This window comes from Salvelinus fontinalis, chromosome 38, assembly GCF_029448725.1.
Source record: "Salvelinus fontinalis isolate EN_2023a chromosome 38, ASM2944872v1, whole genome shotgun sequence".
Lineage (NCBI taxonomy): Eukaryota > Metazoa > Chordata > Actinopteri > Salmoniformes > Salmonidae > Salvelinus > Salvelinus fontinalis.
The window spans coordinates 2,767,754-2,784,735 of NC_074702.1; the positions used below are offsets into that span (position 1 = coordinate 2,767,754).

At 41.3% G+C, this 16,982-nt stretch overlaps 1 protein-coding gene across 1 annotated transcript in view; it reads right to left on the reverse strand.

Annotated features, from left to right (window-relative positions):
- Positions 1 to 792: 792 nt before the first annotated feature.
- LOC129837355 (low-density lipoprotein receptor class A domain-containing protein 4-like) overlaps positions 793 to 16,982 on the reverse strand; it is a 56,023-nt gene continuing 39,833 nt past the window's right edge. Inside the window, exons 3-4 of the mRNA XM_055903454.1 lie at positions 15,590 to 15,640; positions 793 to 14,743 (exon numbers count right to left, since the gene is read on the reverse strand). Of these exons, the coding sequence (XP_055759429.1) occupies positions 14,216 to 14,743; positions 15,590 to 15,640 (579 nt within the window). The 3' untranslated portion in view covers positions 793 to 14,215. The remainder of the gene's footprint in view (positions 14,744 to 15,589; positions 15,641 to 16,982) is intronic.

Consider the following 16,982-nt stretch of genomic DNA (forward strand, 5'->3'; position numbering starts at 1 on the left):
GGCTGGTTACTGTGTGGTAGTGGGACTGATAGATACTAGGCTGGGTTCTACAGGGTAGTTGGTTACTGTGTGGTAGTGGGACTGATATATACTAGGCTGGGTTCTACAGGGTAGTTGGTTACTGTGTGGTAGTGGGACTGATAGATACTAGGCTGGGGTCTACAGGGTAGCTGGTTACTGTGTGGTAGTGGGACTGATAGATACTAGGCTGGGTTCTACAGGGTAGTTGGTTACTGTGTGGTAGTGGGACTGATAGATACTAGGCTGGGTTCTACAGGGTAGTTGGTTACTGTGTGGTAGTGGGACTGATATATACTAGGCTGGGTTCTACAGGGTAGCTGGTTACTGTGTTGCAGTGGGACTAATAGATACTAGGCTGGGTTCTACAGGGTAGTTGGTTACTATGTGGTAGTGGGACTGATAGATACTAGGCTGGGTTCTACAGGGTAGCTGGTTACTGTGTGGTAGTGGGACTGATAGATACTAGGCTGGGTTCTACAGGGTAGCTGGTTACCGTGTGGTAGTGGGACTGATAGATACTAGGCTGGGTTCTACAGGGTAGCTGGTTACTGTGTGGTAGTGGGACTAATAGATACTAGGCTGTTGGTGCTCCAATAGAAAGAGGCCTGGCCCTACCATTCTGCTCCTCCCTTACCTTTGGAGCCAGAGTTCAACCAATCAATCAATCAATCAACCAATCAATCAATCCACTCCTGACAGGACAACAACACACATCATCACATCTCGTGTTTCTCTCTTTACGCTTCAACAAGTAGACAACACAACTTCATATAACGCTTATTTTTTTTAATGTCAGTTACTTAGACAAGTCAGTTCCCCTCCTTTGTTTCCACGGTAACCGTGGCACTAAGATTTCGATGTTTGAGTCGTTCCTCCTCCATCTTGATTGAATCCTGACCCCTCAGTCCAGCTCGGGGTCGGTACAGACCCTGGTCTGTATAAAACCCCTCAGTCCAGCTCGGGGTCGGTACTGACCCTGGTCTGTATAAAACCCCTCAGTCCAGCTCGGGGTCGGTACTGACCCTGGTCTGTATAAAACCCCTCAGTCCAGCTCGGGGTCGGTACAGACCCTGGTTTGTATAAAACCCCTCAGTCCAGGGGGTCGGTACAGACCCTGGTCTGTATAAAACCCCTCAGTCCAGCTCGGGGTCGGTACAGACCCTGGTCTGTATAAAATCCCTCAGTCCAGGGGGTCGGTACAGACCCTGGTCTGTATAAAACCCCTCAGTCCAGCTCGGGGTCGGTACAGACCCTGGTCTGTATAAAATCCCTCAGTCCAGGGGGTCGGTACAGACCCTGGTCTGTATAAAACCCCTCAGTCCAGCTCGGGGTCGGTACAGACCCTGGTCTGTATAAAACCCCTCAGTCCAGCGGGTCGGTACAGACCCTGGTATGTATAAAACCCCTCAGTCCAGCTCGGGGTCGGTACAGACCCTGGTCTGTATAAAACCCCTCAGTCCAGCTCGGGGTCGGTACTGACCCTGGTCTGTATAAAACCCCTCAGTCCAGCTCGGGGTCGGTACAGACCCTGGTCTGTATAAAACCCCTCAGTCCAGCTCGGGGTCGGTACAGACCCTGGTCTGTATAAAACCCCTCAGTCCAGCTCGGGGTCGGTACAGACCCTGGTCTGTATAAAACCCCTCAGTCCAGCTCGGGGTCGGTACAGACCCTGGTTTGTATAAAACCCCTCAGTCCAGGGGGTCGGTACAGACCCTGGTCTGTATAAAACCCCTCAGTCCAGCTCGGGGTCGGTACAGACCCTGGTCTGTATAAAATCCCTCAGTCCAGGGGGTCGGTACAGACCCTGGTCTGTATAAAACCCCTCAGTCCAGCTCGGGGTCGGTACAGACCCTGGTCTGTATAAAATCCCTCAGTCCAGGGGGTCGGTACAGACCCTGGTCTGTATAAAACCCCTCAGTCCAGCTCGGGGTCGGTACAGACCCTGGTCTGTATAAAACCCCTCAGTCCAGCGGGTCGGTACAGACCCTGGTATGTATAAAACCCCTCAGTCCAGCTCGGGGTCGGTACAGACCCTGGTCTGTATAAAACCCCTCAGTCCAGCTCGGGGTCGGTACTGACCCTGGTCTGTATAAAACCCCTCAGTCCAGCTCGGGGTCGGTACAGACCCTGGTCTGTATAAAACCCCTCAGTCCAGCTCGGGGTCGGTACAGACCCTGGTCTGTATAAAACCCCTCAGTCCAGCTCGGGGTCGGTACTGACCCTGGTCTGTATAAAACCCCTCAGTCCAGCTCGGGGTCGGTACTGACCCTGGTCTGTATAAAACCCCTCAGTCCAGCTCGGGGTCGGTACTGACCCTGGTCTGTATAAAACCCCTCAGTCCAGCTCGGGGTCGGTACTGACCCTGGTCTGTATAAAACCCCTCAGTCCAGCTCGGGGTCGGTACTGACCCTGGTCTGTATAAAACCCCTCAGTCCAGCTCGGGGTCGGTACAGACTTTTAATTAATGAAAAAATAAATGTATTCATACTTGGTTCCTCTCTGTGTTGTGTGTAGTTGTAGCAGGTGGATAATGTTGTGTTTAGTTGTAGCAGGTTGATAATGTTGTGTTTAGTTGTAACAGGTTGGTAATGTTGTGTTTAGTTGTAACAGGTTGATAATGTTGTGTGTAGTTATAGCAGGTTGATAATGTTGTGTTTAGTTGTAACAGGTTGGTAATGTTGTGTTTAGTTGTAGCAGGTGGATAATGTTGTGTTTAGTTGTAGCAGGTTGGTAATGTTGTGTTTAGTTGTAGCAGGTTGATAATGTTGTGTTGTAGCAGGTGGATAATGTTGTGTTTAGTTGTAACAGGTTGATAATGTTGTGTTTAGTTGTAGCAGGTTGATAATGTTGTGTTGTAGCAGGTGGATAATGTTGTGTTTAGTTGTAACAGGTTGATAATGTTGTGTTCAGTTGTAACAGGTTGATAATGTTGTGTTTAGTTGTAGCAGGTTGATAATGTTGTGTTTAGTTGTAGCAGGTTGGTAATGTTGTGTATAGATGTAGCAGGTGGATAATGTTGTGTTGTAGCAGGTTGGTAATGTTGTGTATAGTTGTAGCAGGTTGATAATGTTGTGTTGTAGCAGGTTGATAATGTTGTGTTTAGTTGTAGCAGGTTGGTAATGTTGTGTTTAGTTGTAGCAGGTTGGTAATGTTGTGTTTAGTTGTAACAGGTTGGTAATGTTGTGTTGTAGCAGGTTGATAATGTTGTGTTGTAGCAGGTTGATAATGTTGTGTTTAGTTGTAACAGGTTGGTAATGTTGTGTTTAGTTGTAGCAGGTTGATAATGTTGTGTTTAATTGTAGCAGGTTGATAATGTTGTGTTTAGTTGTAGCAGGTTGATAATGTTGTGTTTAGTTGTAGCAGGTTGATAATGTTGTGTTTAGTTGTAGCAGGTTGGTAATGTTGTGTTTAGTTGTAGCAGGTTGATAATGTTGTGTTTAGTTGTAGCAGGTTGGTAATGTTGTGTTGTAACAGGTTGATAATGTTGTGTTTAGTTGTAGCAGGTTGGTAATGTTGTGTTGTAGCAGGTGGATAATGTTGTGTTTAGTTGTAACAGGTTGATAATGTTGTGTTTAGTTGTAGCAGGTTGGTAATGTTGTGTTTAGTTGTAGCAGGTTGATAATGTTGTGTTTAGTTGTAGCAGGTTGGTAATGTTGTGTTGTAGCAGGTTGATAATGTTGTGTTTAGTTGTAACAGGTTGGTAATGTTGTGTTTAGTTGTAGCAGGTTGGTAATGTTGTGTTTAGTTGTAGCAGGTTGATAATGTTGTGTTGTAACAGGTTGGTAATGTTGTGTTTAGTTGTAGCAGGTTGGTAATGTTGTGTTTAGTTGTAGCAGGTGGATAATGTTGTGTTGTAGCAGGTTGGTAATGTTGTGTTTAGTTGTAGCAGGTTGATAATGTTGTGTTTAGTTGTAGCAGGTTGGTAATGTTGTGTTTAGTTGTAGCAGGTTGGTAATGTTGTGTTTAGTTGTAGCAGGTTGATAATGTTGTGTTTAGTTGTAACAGGTTGATAATGTTGTGCTGTAGCAGGTTGGTAATGTTGTGTTTAGTTGTAGCAGGTTGATAATGTTGTGTTTAGTTGTAACAAGTTGGTAATGTTGTGTTTAGTTGTAGCAGGTTGATAATGTTGTTTATAGTTGTAGCAGGTTGGTAATGTTGTGTTTAGTTGTAGCAGGTTGATAATGTTGTGTGTAGTTGTAGCAGGTTGATAATGTTGTGTATAGTTGTAACAGGTTGGTAATGTTGTGTTTAGTTGTAGCAGGTTGATAATGTTGTGTTGTAGCAGGTTGATAATGTTGTGTTTAGTTGTAACAGGTTGGTAATGTTGTGTTTAGTTGTAGCAGGTTGATAATGTTGTGTTTAGTTGTAGCAGGTTGATAATGTTGTGTTTAGTTGTAACAGGTTGGTAATGTTGTGTTTAGTTGTAACAGGTTGGTAATGTTGTGTTTAGTTGTAGCAGGTTGATAATGTTGTGTTGTAGCAGGTTGATAATGTTGTGTTTAGTTGTAGCAGGTTGATAATGTGTTTAGTTGTAACAGGTTGATAATGTTGTGTTTAGTTGTAGCAGGTTGATAATGTTGTGTTGTAGCAGGTTGATAATGTTGTGTTTAGTTGTAACAGGTTGATAATGTTGTGTTTAGTTGTAACAGGTTGATAATGTTGTGTTGTAGCAGGTTGATAATGTTGTGTTTAGTTGTAGCAGGTTGGTAATGTTGTGTTTAGTTGTAGCAGGTTGATAATGTTGTGTTTAGTTGTAGCAGGTTGGTAATGTTGTGTTTAGTTGTAGCAGGTTGATAATGTTGTGTTTAGTTGTAGCAGGTTGATAATGTTGTGTTTAGTTGTAACAGGTTGGTAATGTTGTGTTTAGTTGTAGCAGGTTGATAATTTTGTGTTGTAGCAGGTTGATAATGTTGTGTTTAGTTGTAGCAGGTTGATAATGTTGTGTTTAGTTGTAACAGGTTGGTAATGTTGTGTTTAGTTGTAACAGGTTGATAATGTTGTGTTTAGTTGTAACAGGTTGATAATGTTGTGTTGTAGCAGGTGGGTAATGTTGTGTTTAGTTGTAGCAGGTTGGTAATGTTGTGTTTAGTTGTAGCAGGTTGATAATGTTGTGTTTAGTTGTAGCAGGTTGATAATGTTGTGTTGTAGCAGGTGGATAATGTTGTGTTTAGTTGTAGCAGGTGGATAATGTTGTGTTTAGTTGTAGCAGGTTGATAATGTTGTGTTTAGTTGTAGCAGGTTGATAATGTTGTGTTTAGTTGTAACAGGTTGATAATGTTGTGTTTAGTTGTAGCAGGTTGATAATGTTGTGTTTAGTTGTAGCAGGTTGGTAATGTTGTGTTGTGTTGTAACAGGTGGATAATGCTGTGTTTAGTTGTAGCAGGTTGATAATGTTGTGTTTAGTTGTAGCAGGTTGGTAATGTTGTGTTGTAACAGGTTGGTAATGTTGTGTTTAGTTGTAGCAGGTTGATAATGTTGTGTTTAGTTGTAGCAGGTTGATAATGTTGTGTTTAGTTGTAACAGGTTGGTAATGTTGTGTTGTAACAGGTGGTTAATGTTGTGTTTAGTTGTAACAGGTTGGTAATGTTGTGTTTAGTTGTAGCAGGTTGATAATGTTGTGTTTAGTTGTAACAGGTTGATAATGTTGTGTTGTAACAGGTTGATAATGTTGTGTTTAGTTGTAGCAGGTTGATAATGTTGTGTTTAGTTGTAGCAGGTTGATAATGTTGTGTTGTAACAGGTTGATAATGTTGTGTTTAGTTGTAACAGGGTGATAATGTTGTGTTTAGTTGTAACAGGTTGATAATGTTGTGTTTAGTTGTAGCAGGTTGATAATGTTGTGTTTAGTTGTAACAGGTTGATAATGTTGTGTTTAGTTGTAACAGGTTGATAATGTTGTGTTTAGTTGTAACAGGTTGATAATGTTGTGTTTAGTTGTAGCAGGTGGATAATGTTGTGTTTAGTTGTAACAGGTTGATAATGTTGTGTTTAGTTGTAGCAGGTTGGTAATGTTGTGTTGTGTTGTAACAGGTTGGTAATGTTGTGTTTAGTTGTAACAGGTTGATAATGTTGTGTTTAGTTGTAGCAGATTGATAATGTTGTGTTGTAACATGTTGATAATGTTGTGTTTAGTTGTAACAGGTGGATAATGTTGTGTTTAGTTGTAACAGGTGGATAATGTTGTGTTGTAGCAGGTGGATAATGTTGTGTTTAGTTGTAGCAGGTTGGTAATGTTGTGTTTAGTTGTAGCAGGTTGATAATGTTGTGTTTAGTTGTAGCAGGTTGATAATGTTGTGTATAGTTGTAGCATGTTGATAATGTTGTGTTTAGTTGTAGCTGGTTGATAATGTTGTGTTGTAACAGGTTAGTAATGTTGTGTTTAGTTGTAGCAGGTTGGTAATGTTGTGTTGTAACAGGTTGGTAATGTTGTGTTTAGTTGTAGCAGGTTGATAATGTTGTGTTTAGTTGTAACAGGTTGATAATGTTGTGTTTAGTTGTAGCAGGTTGGTAATGTTGTGTTTAGTTGTAGCTGGTTGATAATGTTGTGTTGTAGCAGGTTGATAATGTTGTGTTTAGTTGTAGCTGGTTGATAATCTTGTGTTGTAACAGGTTGGTAATGTTGTGTTTAGTTGTAGCAGGTTGATAATGTTGTGTTGTAGCAGGTGGATAATGTTGTGTTTAGTTGTAGCAGGTTGATAATGCTGTGTTGTAGCAGGTGGATAATGTTGTGTTTAGTTGTAACAGGTTGATAATGTTGTGTTTAGTTGTAGCAGGTTGGTAATGTTGTGTTTAGTTGTAGCAGGTGGATAATGTTGTGTTGTAGCAGGTGGATAATGTTGTGTTTAGTTGTAACAGGTTGGTAATGTTGTGTTTAGTTGTAGCAGGTGGATAATGTTGTGTTTAGTTGTAGCAGGTTGGTAATGTTGTGTTTAGTTGTAGCAGGTTGGTAATGTTGTGTTTAGTTGTAGCAGGTTGGTAATGTTGTGTTTAGTTGTAGCAGGTTGATAATGTTGTGTTTAGTTGTAGCAGGTTGGTAATGTTGTGTTTAGTTGTAGCAGGTTGGTAATGTTGTGTTTAGTTGTAGCAGGTTGATAATGTTGTGTTTAGTTGTAGCAGGTAGATAATGTTGTGTTGTAGCAGGTGGATAATGTTGTGTTTAGTTGTAACAGGTTGATAATGTTGTGTTTAGTTGTAACAGGTTGATAATGTTGTGTTTAGTTGTAGCTGGTAGATAATGTTGTGTTTAGTTGTAGCAGGTTGATAATGTTGTGTTTAGTTGTAGCAGGTTGGTAATGTTGTGTTTAGTTGTAGCAGGTTGATAATGTTGTGTTTAGTTGTAGCAGGTGGATAATGTTGTGTTTAGTTGTAGCAGGTGGATAATGTTGTGTTTAGTTGTAACAGGTGGGTAATGTTGTGTTTAGTTGTAACAGGTTGATAATGTTGTGTTTAGTTGTAGCAGGTTGGTAATGTTGTGTTTAGTTGTAGCAGGTTGATAATGTTGTGTTGTTACAGGTTGGTAATGTTGTGTTGTGTTGTAACAGGTTGATAATGTTGTGTTTAGTTGTAGCAGGTTGGTAATGTTGTGTTTAGTTGTAGCAGGTTGATAATGTTGTGTTTAGTTGTAACAGGTTGATAATGTTGTGTTTAGTTGTAGCAGGTTGATAATGTTGTGTTTAGTTGTAGCAGGTTGATAATGTTGTGTTTAGTTGTAGCAGGTTGGTAATGTTGTGTTTAGTTGTAGCAGGTTGGTAATGTTGTGTTTAGTTGTAGCAGGTTGATAATGTTGTGTTGTAGCAGGTTGGTAATGTTGTGTTGTAGCAGGTTGATAATGTTGTGTTTAGTTGTAGCAGGTTGATAATGTTGTGTTTAGTTGTAGCAGGTTGGTAATGTTGTGTTTAGTTGTAGCAGGTTGATAATGTTGTGTTGTAACAGGTTGATAATGTTGTGTTTAGTTGTAACAGGTTGATAATGTTGTGTTTAGTTGTAGCAGATTGATAATGTTGTGTTGTAACATGTTGATAATGTTGTGTTTAGTTGTAACAGGTGGATAATGTTGTGTTTAGTTGTAACAGGTGGATAATGTTGTGTTGTAGCAGGTGGATAATGTTGTGTTTAGTTGTAGCAGGTTGGTAATGTTGTGTTTAGTTGTAGCAGGTTGGTAATGTTGTGTTTAGTTGTAGCAGGTTGGTAATGTTGTGTTTAGTTGTAGCAGGTTGATAATGTTGTGTTGTAGCAGGTTGGTAATGTTGTGTTGTAGCAGGTTGATAATGTTGTGTTTAGTTGTAGCAGGTTGATAATGTTGTGTTTAGTTGTAGCAGGTTGGTAATGTTGTGTTTAGTTGTAGCAGGTTGATAATGTTGTGTTGTAACAGGTTGATAATGTTGTGTTTAGTTGTAGCAGGTTGGTAATGTTGTGTTTAGTTGTAGCAGGTTGGTAATGTTGTGTTGTAACAGGTTGATAATGTTGTGTTTAGTTATAGCAGGTTGATAATGTTGTGTTTAGTTGTAGCAGGTTGATAATGTTGTGTTTAGTTGTAGCAGGTTGATAATGTTGTGTTGTAGCAGGTTGATAATGTTGTGTTTAGTTGTAGCAGGTTGATAATGTTGTGTTGTAGCAGGTTGATAATGTTGTGTTTAGTTGTAGCAGGTTGATAATGTTGTGTTGTAGCAGGTTGGTAATGTTGTGTTTAGTTGTAGCAGGTTGATAATGTTGTGTTGTAACAGGTTGATAATGTTGTGTTTAGTTGTAACAGGTTGGTAATGTTGTGTTTAGTTGTAGCAGGTTGGTAATGTTGTGTTTAGTTGTAGCAGGTTGATAATGTTGTGTTTAGTTGTAGCAGGTTGATAATGTTGTGTTTAGTTGTAGCAGGTTGATAATGTTGTGTTTAGTTGTAGCAGGTTGGTAATGTTGTGTTTAGTTGTAGCAGGTTGATAATGTTGTGTTTAGTTGTAACAGGTTGATAATGTTGTGTTTAGTTGTAGCAGGTTGGTAATGTTGTGTTTAGTTGTAGCAGGTTGATAATGTTGTGTTTAGTTGTAGCAGGTTGATAATGTTGTGTTGTAGCAGGTTGATAATGTTGTGTTGTAGCAGGTTGGTAATGTTGTGTTTAGTTGTAGCAGGTGGATAATGTTGTGTTGTAACAGGTTGGTAATGTTGTGTTTAGTTGTAGCAGGTTGATAATGTTGTGTGTAGTTGTAGCAGGTTGATACTGTTGTGTTTAGTTGTAACAGGTTGATAATGTTGTGTTGTAGCAGGTTGATAATGTTGTGTTTAGTTGTAACAGGTTGATAATGTTGTGTTTAGTTGTAGCAGGTTGGTAATGTTGTGTTTAGTTGTAGCTGGTTGATAATGTTGTGTTGTAGCAGGTTGATAATGTTGTGTTTAGTTGTAACAGGTTGGTAATGTTGTGTTTAGTTGTAGCAGGTGGATAATGTTGTGTTTAGTTGTAACAGGTGGATAATGTTGTGTTTAGTTGTAGCAGGTTGATAATGTTGTGTTTAGTTGTAGCAGGTTGGTAATGTTGTGTTGTAGCAGGTTGATAATGTTGTGTTTAGTTGTAGCAGGTGGATAATGTTGTGTTTAGTTGTAGCAGGTTGGTAATGTTGTGTTTAGTTGTAGCAGGTTGATAATGTTGTGTTTAGTTGTAGCAGGTTGGTAATGTTGTGTTTAGTTGTAGCAGGTGGATAATGTTGTGTTGTAACAGGTTGGTAATGTTGTGTTCATTTGTAACAGGTTGATAATGTTGTGTTTAGTTGTAGCAGGTGGATAATGTTGTGTTTAGTTGTAGCAGGTGGATAATGTTGTGTTGTAGCAGGTTGGTAATGTTGTGTTCAGTTGTAACAGGTTGATAATGTTGTGTTTAGTTGTAACAGGTTGGTAATGTTGTGTTTAGTTGTAGCAGGTTGATAATTTTGTGTTTAGTTGTAACAGGTTGGTAATGTTGTGTTTAGTTGTAACAGGTTGATAATGTTGTGTTTAGTTGTAGCAGGTTGGTAATGTTGTGTTTAGTTGTAACAGGTTGATAATGTTGTGTTGTAGCAGGTTGATAATGTTGTGTTGTAGCAGGTTGGTAGTGTTGTGTTTAGTTGTAGCAGGTTGGTAATGTTGTGTTTAGTTGTAGCAGGTTGATAATGTTGTGTTTAGTTGTAGCAGGTTGATAATGTTGTGTTTAGTTGTAGCAGGTTGATAATGTTGTGTTTAGTTGTAGCAGGTGGATAATGTTGTGTTTAGTTGTAACAGGTTGGTAATGTTGTGTTTAGTTGTAGCAGGTTGGTAATGTTGTGTTTGGTTGTAGCAGGTTGATAATGTTGTGTTTAGTTGTAGCAGGTGGATAATGTTGTGTTTAGTTGTAGCAGGTTGATAATGTTGTGTTTAGTTGTAGCAGGTGGATAATGTTGTGTTTAGTTGTAGCAGGTTGATAATGTTGTGTTTAGTTGTAGCAGGTTGATAATGTTGTGTTTAGTTGTAGCAGGTGGATAATGTTGTGTTTAGTTGTAGCAGGTTGATAATGCTGTGTTGTAGCAGGTGGATAATGTTGTGTTTAGTTGTAACAGGTTGATAATGTTGTGTTTAGTTGTAGCAGGTTGGTAATGTTGTGTTTAGTTGTAGCAGGTGGATAATGTTGTGTTGTAGCAGGTGGATAATGTTGTGTTTAGTTGTAACAGGTTGGTAATGTTGTGTTTAGTTGTAGCAGGTGGATAATGTTGTGTTTAGTTGTAGCAGGTTGGTAATGTTGTGTTTAGTTGTAGCAGGTTGATAATGTTGTGTTGTAGCAGGTTGGTAATGTTGTGTTTAGTTGTAGCAGGTTGATAATGTTGTGTTTAGTTGTAGCAGGTTGGTAATGTTGTGTTTAGTTGTAGCAGGTTGATAATGTTGTGTTTAGTTGTGGCAGGTAGATAATGTTGTGTTGTAGCAGGTGGATAATGTTGTGTTTAGTTGTAACAGGTTGATAATGTTGTGTTTAGTTGTAACAGGTTGATAATGTTGTGTTTAGTTGTAGCTGGTAGATAATGTTGTGTTTAGTTGTAGCAGGTTGATAATGTTGTGTTTAGTTGTAGCAGGTTGGTAATGTTGTGTTTAGTTGTAGCAGGTTGATAATGTTGTGTTTAGTTGTAGCAGGTGGATAATGTTGTGTTTAGTTGTAGCAGGTGGATAATGTTGTGTTTAGTTGTAACAGGTGGGTAATGTTGTGTTTAGTTGTAACAGGTTGATAATGTTGTGTTTAGTTGTAGCAGGTTGGTAATGTTGTGTTTAGTTGTAGCAGGTTGATAATGTTGTGTTGTTACAGGTTGGTAATGTTGTGTTGTGTTGTAACAGGTTGATAATGTTGTGTTTAGTTGTAGCAGGTTGGTAATGTTGTGTTTAGTTGTAGCAGGTTGATAATGTTGTGTTTAGTTGTAACAGGTTGATAATGTTGTGTTTAGTTGTAGCAGGTTGATAATGTTGTGTTTAGTTGTAGCAGGTTGGTAATGTTGTGTTTAGTTGTAGCAGGTTGGTAATGTTGTATTTAGTTGTAGCAGGTTGATAATGTTGTGTTGTAGCAGGTTGGTAATGTTGTGTTGTAGCAGGTTGATAATGTTGTGTTTAGTTGTAGCAGGTTGGTAATGTTGTGTTTAGTTGTAGCAGGTTGATAATGTTGTGTTGTAACAGGTTGATAATGTTGTGTTTAGTTGTAGCAGGTTGGTAATGTTGTGTTTAGTTGTAGCAGGTTGGTAATGTTGTGTTGTAACAGGTTGATAATGTTGTGTTTAGTTATAGCAGGTTGATAATGTTGTGTTTAGTTGTAGCAGGTTGATAATGTTGTGTTGTAGCAGGTTGATAATGTTGTGTTTAGTTGTAGCAGGTTGATAATGTTGTGTTGTAGCAGGTTGATAATGTTGTGTTTAGTTGTAGCAGGTTGATAATGTTGTGTTGTAGCAGGTTGATAATGTTGTGTTTAGTTGTAGCAGGTTGATAATGTTGTGTTGTAGCAGGTTGGTAATGTTGTGTTTAGTTGTAGCAGGTTGATAATGTTGTGTTGTAACAGGTTGATAATGTTGTGTTTAGTTGTAACAGGTTGGTAATGTTGTGTTTAGTTGTAGCAGGTTGATAATGTTGTGTTTAGTTGTAGCAGGTTGATAATGTTGTGTTTAGTTGTAGCAGGTTGATAATGTTGTGTTTAGTTGTAGCAGGTTGGTAATGTTGTGTTTAGTTGTAGCAGGTTGATAATGTTGTGTTTAGTTGTAGCAGGTTGGTAATGTTGTGTTTAGTTGTAGCAGGTTGATAATGTTGTGTTTAGTTGTAGCAGGTTGATAATGTTGTGTTTAGTTGTAGCAGGTTGGTAATGTTGTGTTTAGTTGTAGCAGGTTGATAATGTTGTGTTTAGTTGTAGCAGGTTGATAATGTTGTGTTGTAGCAGGTTGATAATGTTGTGTTGTAGCAGGTTGGTAATGTTGTGTTTAGTTGTAGCAGGTGGATAATGTTGTGTTGTAACAGGTTGGTAATGTTGTGTTTAGTTGTAGCAGGTTGATAATGTTGTGTGTAGTTGTAGCAGGTTGATACTGTTGTGTTTAGTTGTAACAGGTTGATAATGTTGTGTTGTAGCAGGTTGATAATGTTGTGTTTAGTTGTAACAGGTTGATAATGTTGTGTTTAGTTGTAGCAGGTTGGTAATGTTGTGTTTAGTTGTAGCTGGTTGATAATGTTGTGTTGTAGCAGGTTGATAATGTTGTGTTTAGTTGTAACAGGTTGGTAATGTTGTGTTTAGTTGTAGCAGGTGGATAATGTTGTGTTTAGTTGTAACAGGTGGATAATGTTGTGTTTAGTTGTAGCAGGTTGATAATGTTGTGTTTAGTTGTAGCAGGTTGGTAATGTTGTGTTGTAGCAGGTTGATAATGTTGTGTTTAGTTGTAGCAGGTGGATAATGTTGTGTTTAGTTGTAGCAGGTTGGTAATGTTGTGTTTAGTTGTAGCAGGTTGATAATGTTGTGTTTAGTTGTAGCAGGTTGGTAATGTTGTGTTTAGTTGTAGCAGGTGGATAATGTTGTGTTGTAACAGGTTGGTAATGTTGTGTTCATTTGTAACAGGTTGATAATGTTGTGTTTAGTTGTAGCAGGTGGATAATGTTGTGTTTAGTTGTAGCAGGTGGATAATGTTGTGTTGTAGCAGGTTGGTAATGTTGTGTTCAGTTGTAACAGGTTGATAATGTTGTGTTTAGTTGTAGCAGGTTGGTAATGTTGTGTTTAGTTGTAGCAGGTTGATAATGTTGTGTTTAGTTGTAACAGGTTGGTAATGTTGTGTTTAGTTGTAACAGGTTGATAATGTTGTGTTTAGTTGTAGCAGGTTGGTAATGTTGTGTTTAGTTGTAACAGGTTGATAATGTTGTGTTGTAGCAGGTTGGTAATGTTGTGTTTAGTTGTAGCAGGTTGATAATGTTGTGTTTAGTTGTAGCAGGTGGATAATGTTGTGTTTAGTTGTAGCAGGTGGATAATGTTGTGTTTAGTTGTAACAGGTTGATAATGTTGTGTTTAGTTGTAACAGGTTGGTAATGTTGTGTTGTAACAGGTTGGTAATGTTGTGTTTAGTTGTAGCAGGTTGATAATGTTGTGTTTAGTTGTAGCAGGTGGATAATGTTGTGTTTAGTTGTAGCAGGTGGATAATGTTGTGTTTAATTGTAACAGGTTGATAATGTTGTGTTTAGTTGTAACAGGTTGATAATGTTGTGTTGTAGCAGGTGGGTAATGTTGTGTTTAGTTGTAGCAGGTGGATAATGTTGTGTTTAGTTGTAACAGGTTGATAATGTTGTGTTTAGTTGTAGCAGGTTGATAATGTTGTGTTTAGTTGTAACAGGTTGGTAATGTTGTGTTTAGTTGTAGCAGGTTGGTAATGTTGTGTTTAGTTGTAGCAGGTTGGTAATGGTGTGTTTAGTTGTAGCAGGTTGATAATGTTGTGTATAGTTGTAACAGGTTGATAATGTTGTGTTTAGTTGTAGCAGGTTGGTAATGTTGTGTTTAGTTGTAGCAGGTTGATAATGTTGTGTTGTAACAGGTTGGTAATGTTGTGTTTAGTTGTAGCAGGTTGGTAATGTTGTGTTTAGTTGTAGCAGGTGGATAATGTTGTGTTTAGTTGTCCATCCTGGGAGTGTCGGTCCATAGAGAGATTGGCCACACCTCTTTACAGGGGGGAGGAGTCTCAGACAGCGTAGTCCCTCCTCCATCTCACCTCAGCTCCTCCCCTTTCCTGGCCTTGGCAGGTATTGTGCTTTCTGATTGGCCCTGCTGGCTGGTCACGCCCCCGGTCCAGGTCCCGAGTGGGTTATTGCTGTGCGGGTGGTGAAAAAAGCCAGGGTAGTGCTGACCAATCACCTCGCAATATGCCGGAGGCGGGCGTTCCATGCGTCCGTGGCTGCTGCTATTGGCTACGCTGATACCAGAGTTGCTGCTGGGTGGTCTTGGCCCTCCTCCCCCCCCTCCACTGTGCATCACATCACTGTGGAAGATGGTTCTGTTGGGGGGGGCCCTGACCGACTCTCTGTTCAACTCCAGCTGTTGCTCTGGGTCCCTCAGCTGTAAGGTACAGGGGCCCTGGTAGGGCGGGGGCTCCTCTCCGTCAGACAGGGAGATGCTGGGGGGAAGGTGGATGTCGTGGGTCAGGTAGGGGTAGGTGGGCTGGAAGCGACTGAAACGCTCCCGGTACATAAAGGAGGGGGCTGTGAACCTCTCTCTGGCCTGGGGCACATACAGCACCTAGACACAGAGACAGAGGATTAGATAGATACACCACCTAGACACACAGACAGACAGATAGAGGATTAGACAGATACAGCACCTAGACACACAGAGACAGACAGATAGAGGGTTAGATAGATACAGCACCTAGACACAGAGACAGACAGAGCACCTAGACACACAGACAGACAGATAGAGGATTAGATAGATACAGCACCTAGACACAGAGACAGACAGAGCACCTAGACACACAGACAGACAGATAGAGGATTAGATAGATACAGCACCTAGACACAGAGACAGATAGATAGATACAGCACCTAGACACAGAGACAGATAGATAGATACAGCACCTAGACACAGAGAGAGACAGACAGATAGAGGATTAGATAGATAGAGCACCTAGACACAGAGACAGATAGAGGATTAGACAGATACAGCACCTAGACACAGAGACAGATAGATAGATACAGCACCTAGACACAGAGACAGATAGATAGATATACCACCTAGACACACAGACAGATAGATAGATACACCACCTAGACACAGAGACAGACAGATAGAGGATTAGATAGATACAGCACCTAGACACAGAGACAGATAGAGGATTAGACAGATACAGCACCTAGACACACAGACAGACAGATAGACAGACAGACAGACAGACAGAGGATTAGATAGGTACACCACCTAGACACAGAGAGAGACAGACAGATAGATACACCACCTAGACACAGAGAGAGACAGACAGATAGATACACCACCTAGACACACACACACACACACACACACACACACACACACACACACACACACACACACACACACACACACACACACACACACACCCTGGGTTATTACCTCGGCGGCACCTTGTCGAGAGACGCTGTCCGACGGCCAGAGACACACTTCCTGATAACGGAAAGAGACAGGATGAACATTTAACCTGTGGAGGAAACCATTAACTTAATGGCCATCGAATATCGGTCTGCTTGACTCAGGAAGACATGTTAGAACAGCTCCAATCTGCTGTACAGGGGCAGCTGTCTAGACAGGTGTCTGGTGTACAGGGGCATCTGTCTAGACAGGTGTCTGGTGTACAGGGGCAGCTGTCTAGACAGGTGTCTGGTGTACAGGGGCAGCTGTCTAGACAGGTGTCTGGTGTACAGGGGCAGCTGTCTAGACAGGTGTCTGGTGTACAGGGGCATCTGTCTAGACAGGTGTCTGGTGTACAGGGGCAGCTGTCTAGACAGGTGTCTGGTGTACAGGGGCAGCTGTCTAGACAGGTGTCTGGTGTACAGGGGCAGCTGTCTAGACAGGTGTCTGGTGTACAGGGGCAGCTGTCTAGACAGGTGTCTGGTGTACAGGGGCAGCTGTCTAGACAGGTGTCTGGTGTACAGGAGCAGCTGTCTAGACAGGTGTCTGGTGAACAGGGACAGGTGTCTGGTGTACAGGGGCAGCTGTCTAGACAGGTGTCTGGTGTACAGGGGCAGCTGTCTAGACAGGTGTCTGGTGTACAGGGGCAGCTGTCTAGACAGGTGTCTGGTGTACAGGGGCAGCTGTCTAGACAGGTGTCTGGTGTACAGGGGCAGCTGTCTAGACAGGTGTCTGGTGTACAGGGGCAGCTGTCTAGACAGGTGTCTGGTGTACAGGGCAGCTGTCTAGACAGGTGTCTGGTGTACAGGGGCAGCTGTCTAGACAGGTGTCTGGTGTACAGGGGCAGCTGTCTAGACAGGTGTCTGGTGAACAGGTGCAGCTGTCTAGACAGGTGTCTGGTGAACAGTGGCAGCTGTCTAGACAGGTGTCCGGTGTACAGGGGCAGCTGTCTAGACAGGTGTCTGGTGTACAGGGGCAGCTGTCTAGACAGGTGTCTGGTGTACAGGGGCAGCTGTCTAGACAGGTGTCTGGTGTACAGGGGCAGCTGTCTAGACAGGTGTCTGGTGTACAGGGGCAGCTGTCTAGACAGGTGTCTGGTGTACAGGGGCAGCTGTCTAGACAGGTGTCTGGTGTACAGGGGCAGCTGTCTAGACAGGTGTCTGGTGTACAGGGGCAGCTGTCTAGACAGGTGTCTGGTGTACAGGGGCAGCTGTCTAGACAGGTGTCTGGTGTACAGGGGCAGCTGTCTAGACAGGTGTCTGGTGTACAGGGGCAGCTGTCTAGACAGGTGTCTGGTGTACAGGGGCAGCTGTCTAGACAGGTGTCTGGTGTACAGGGGCAGCTGTCTAGACAGGTGTCTGGTGTACAGGGGCAGCTG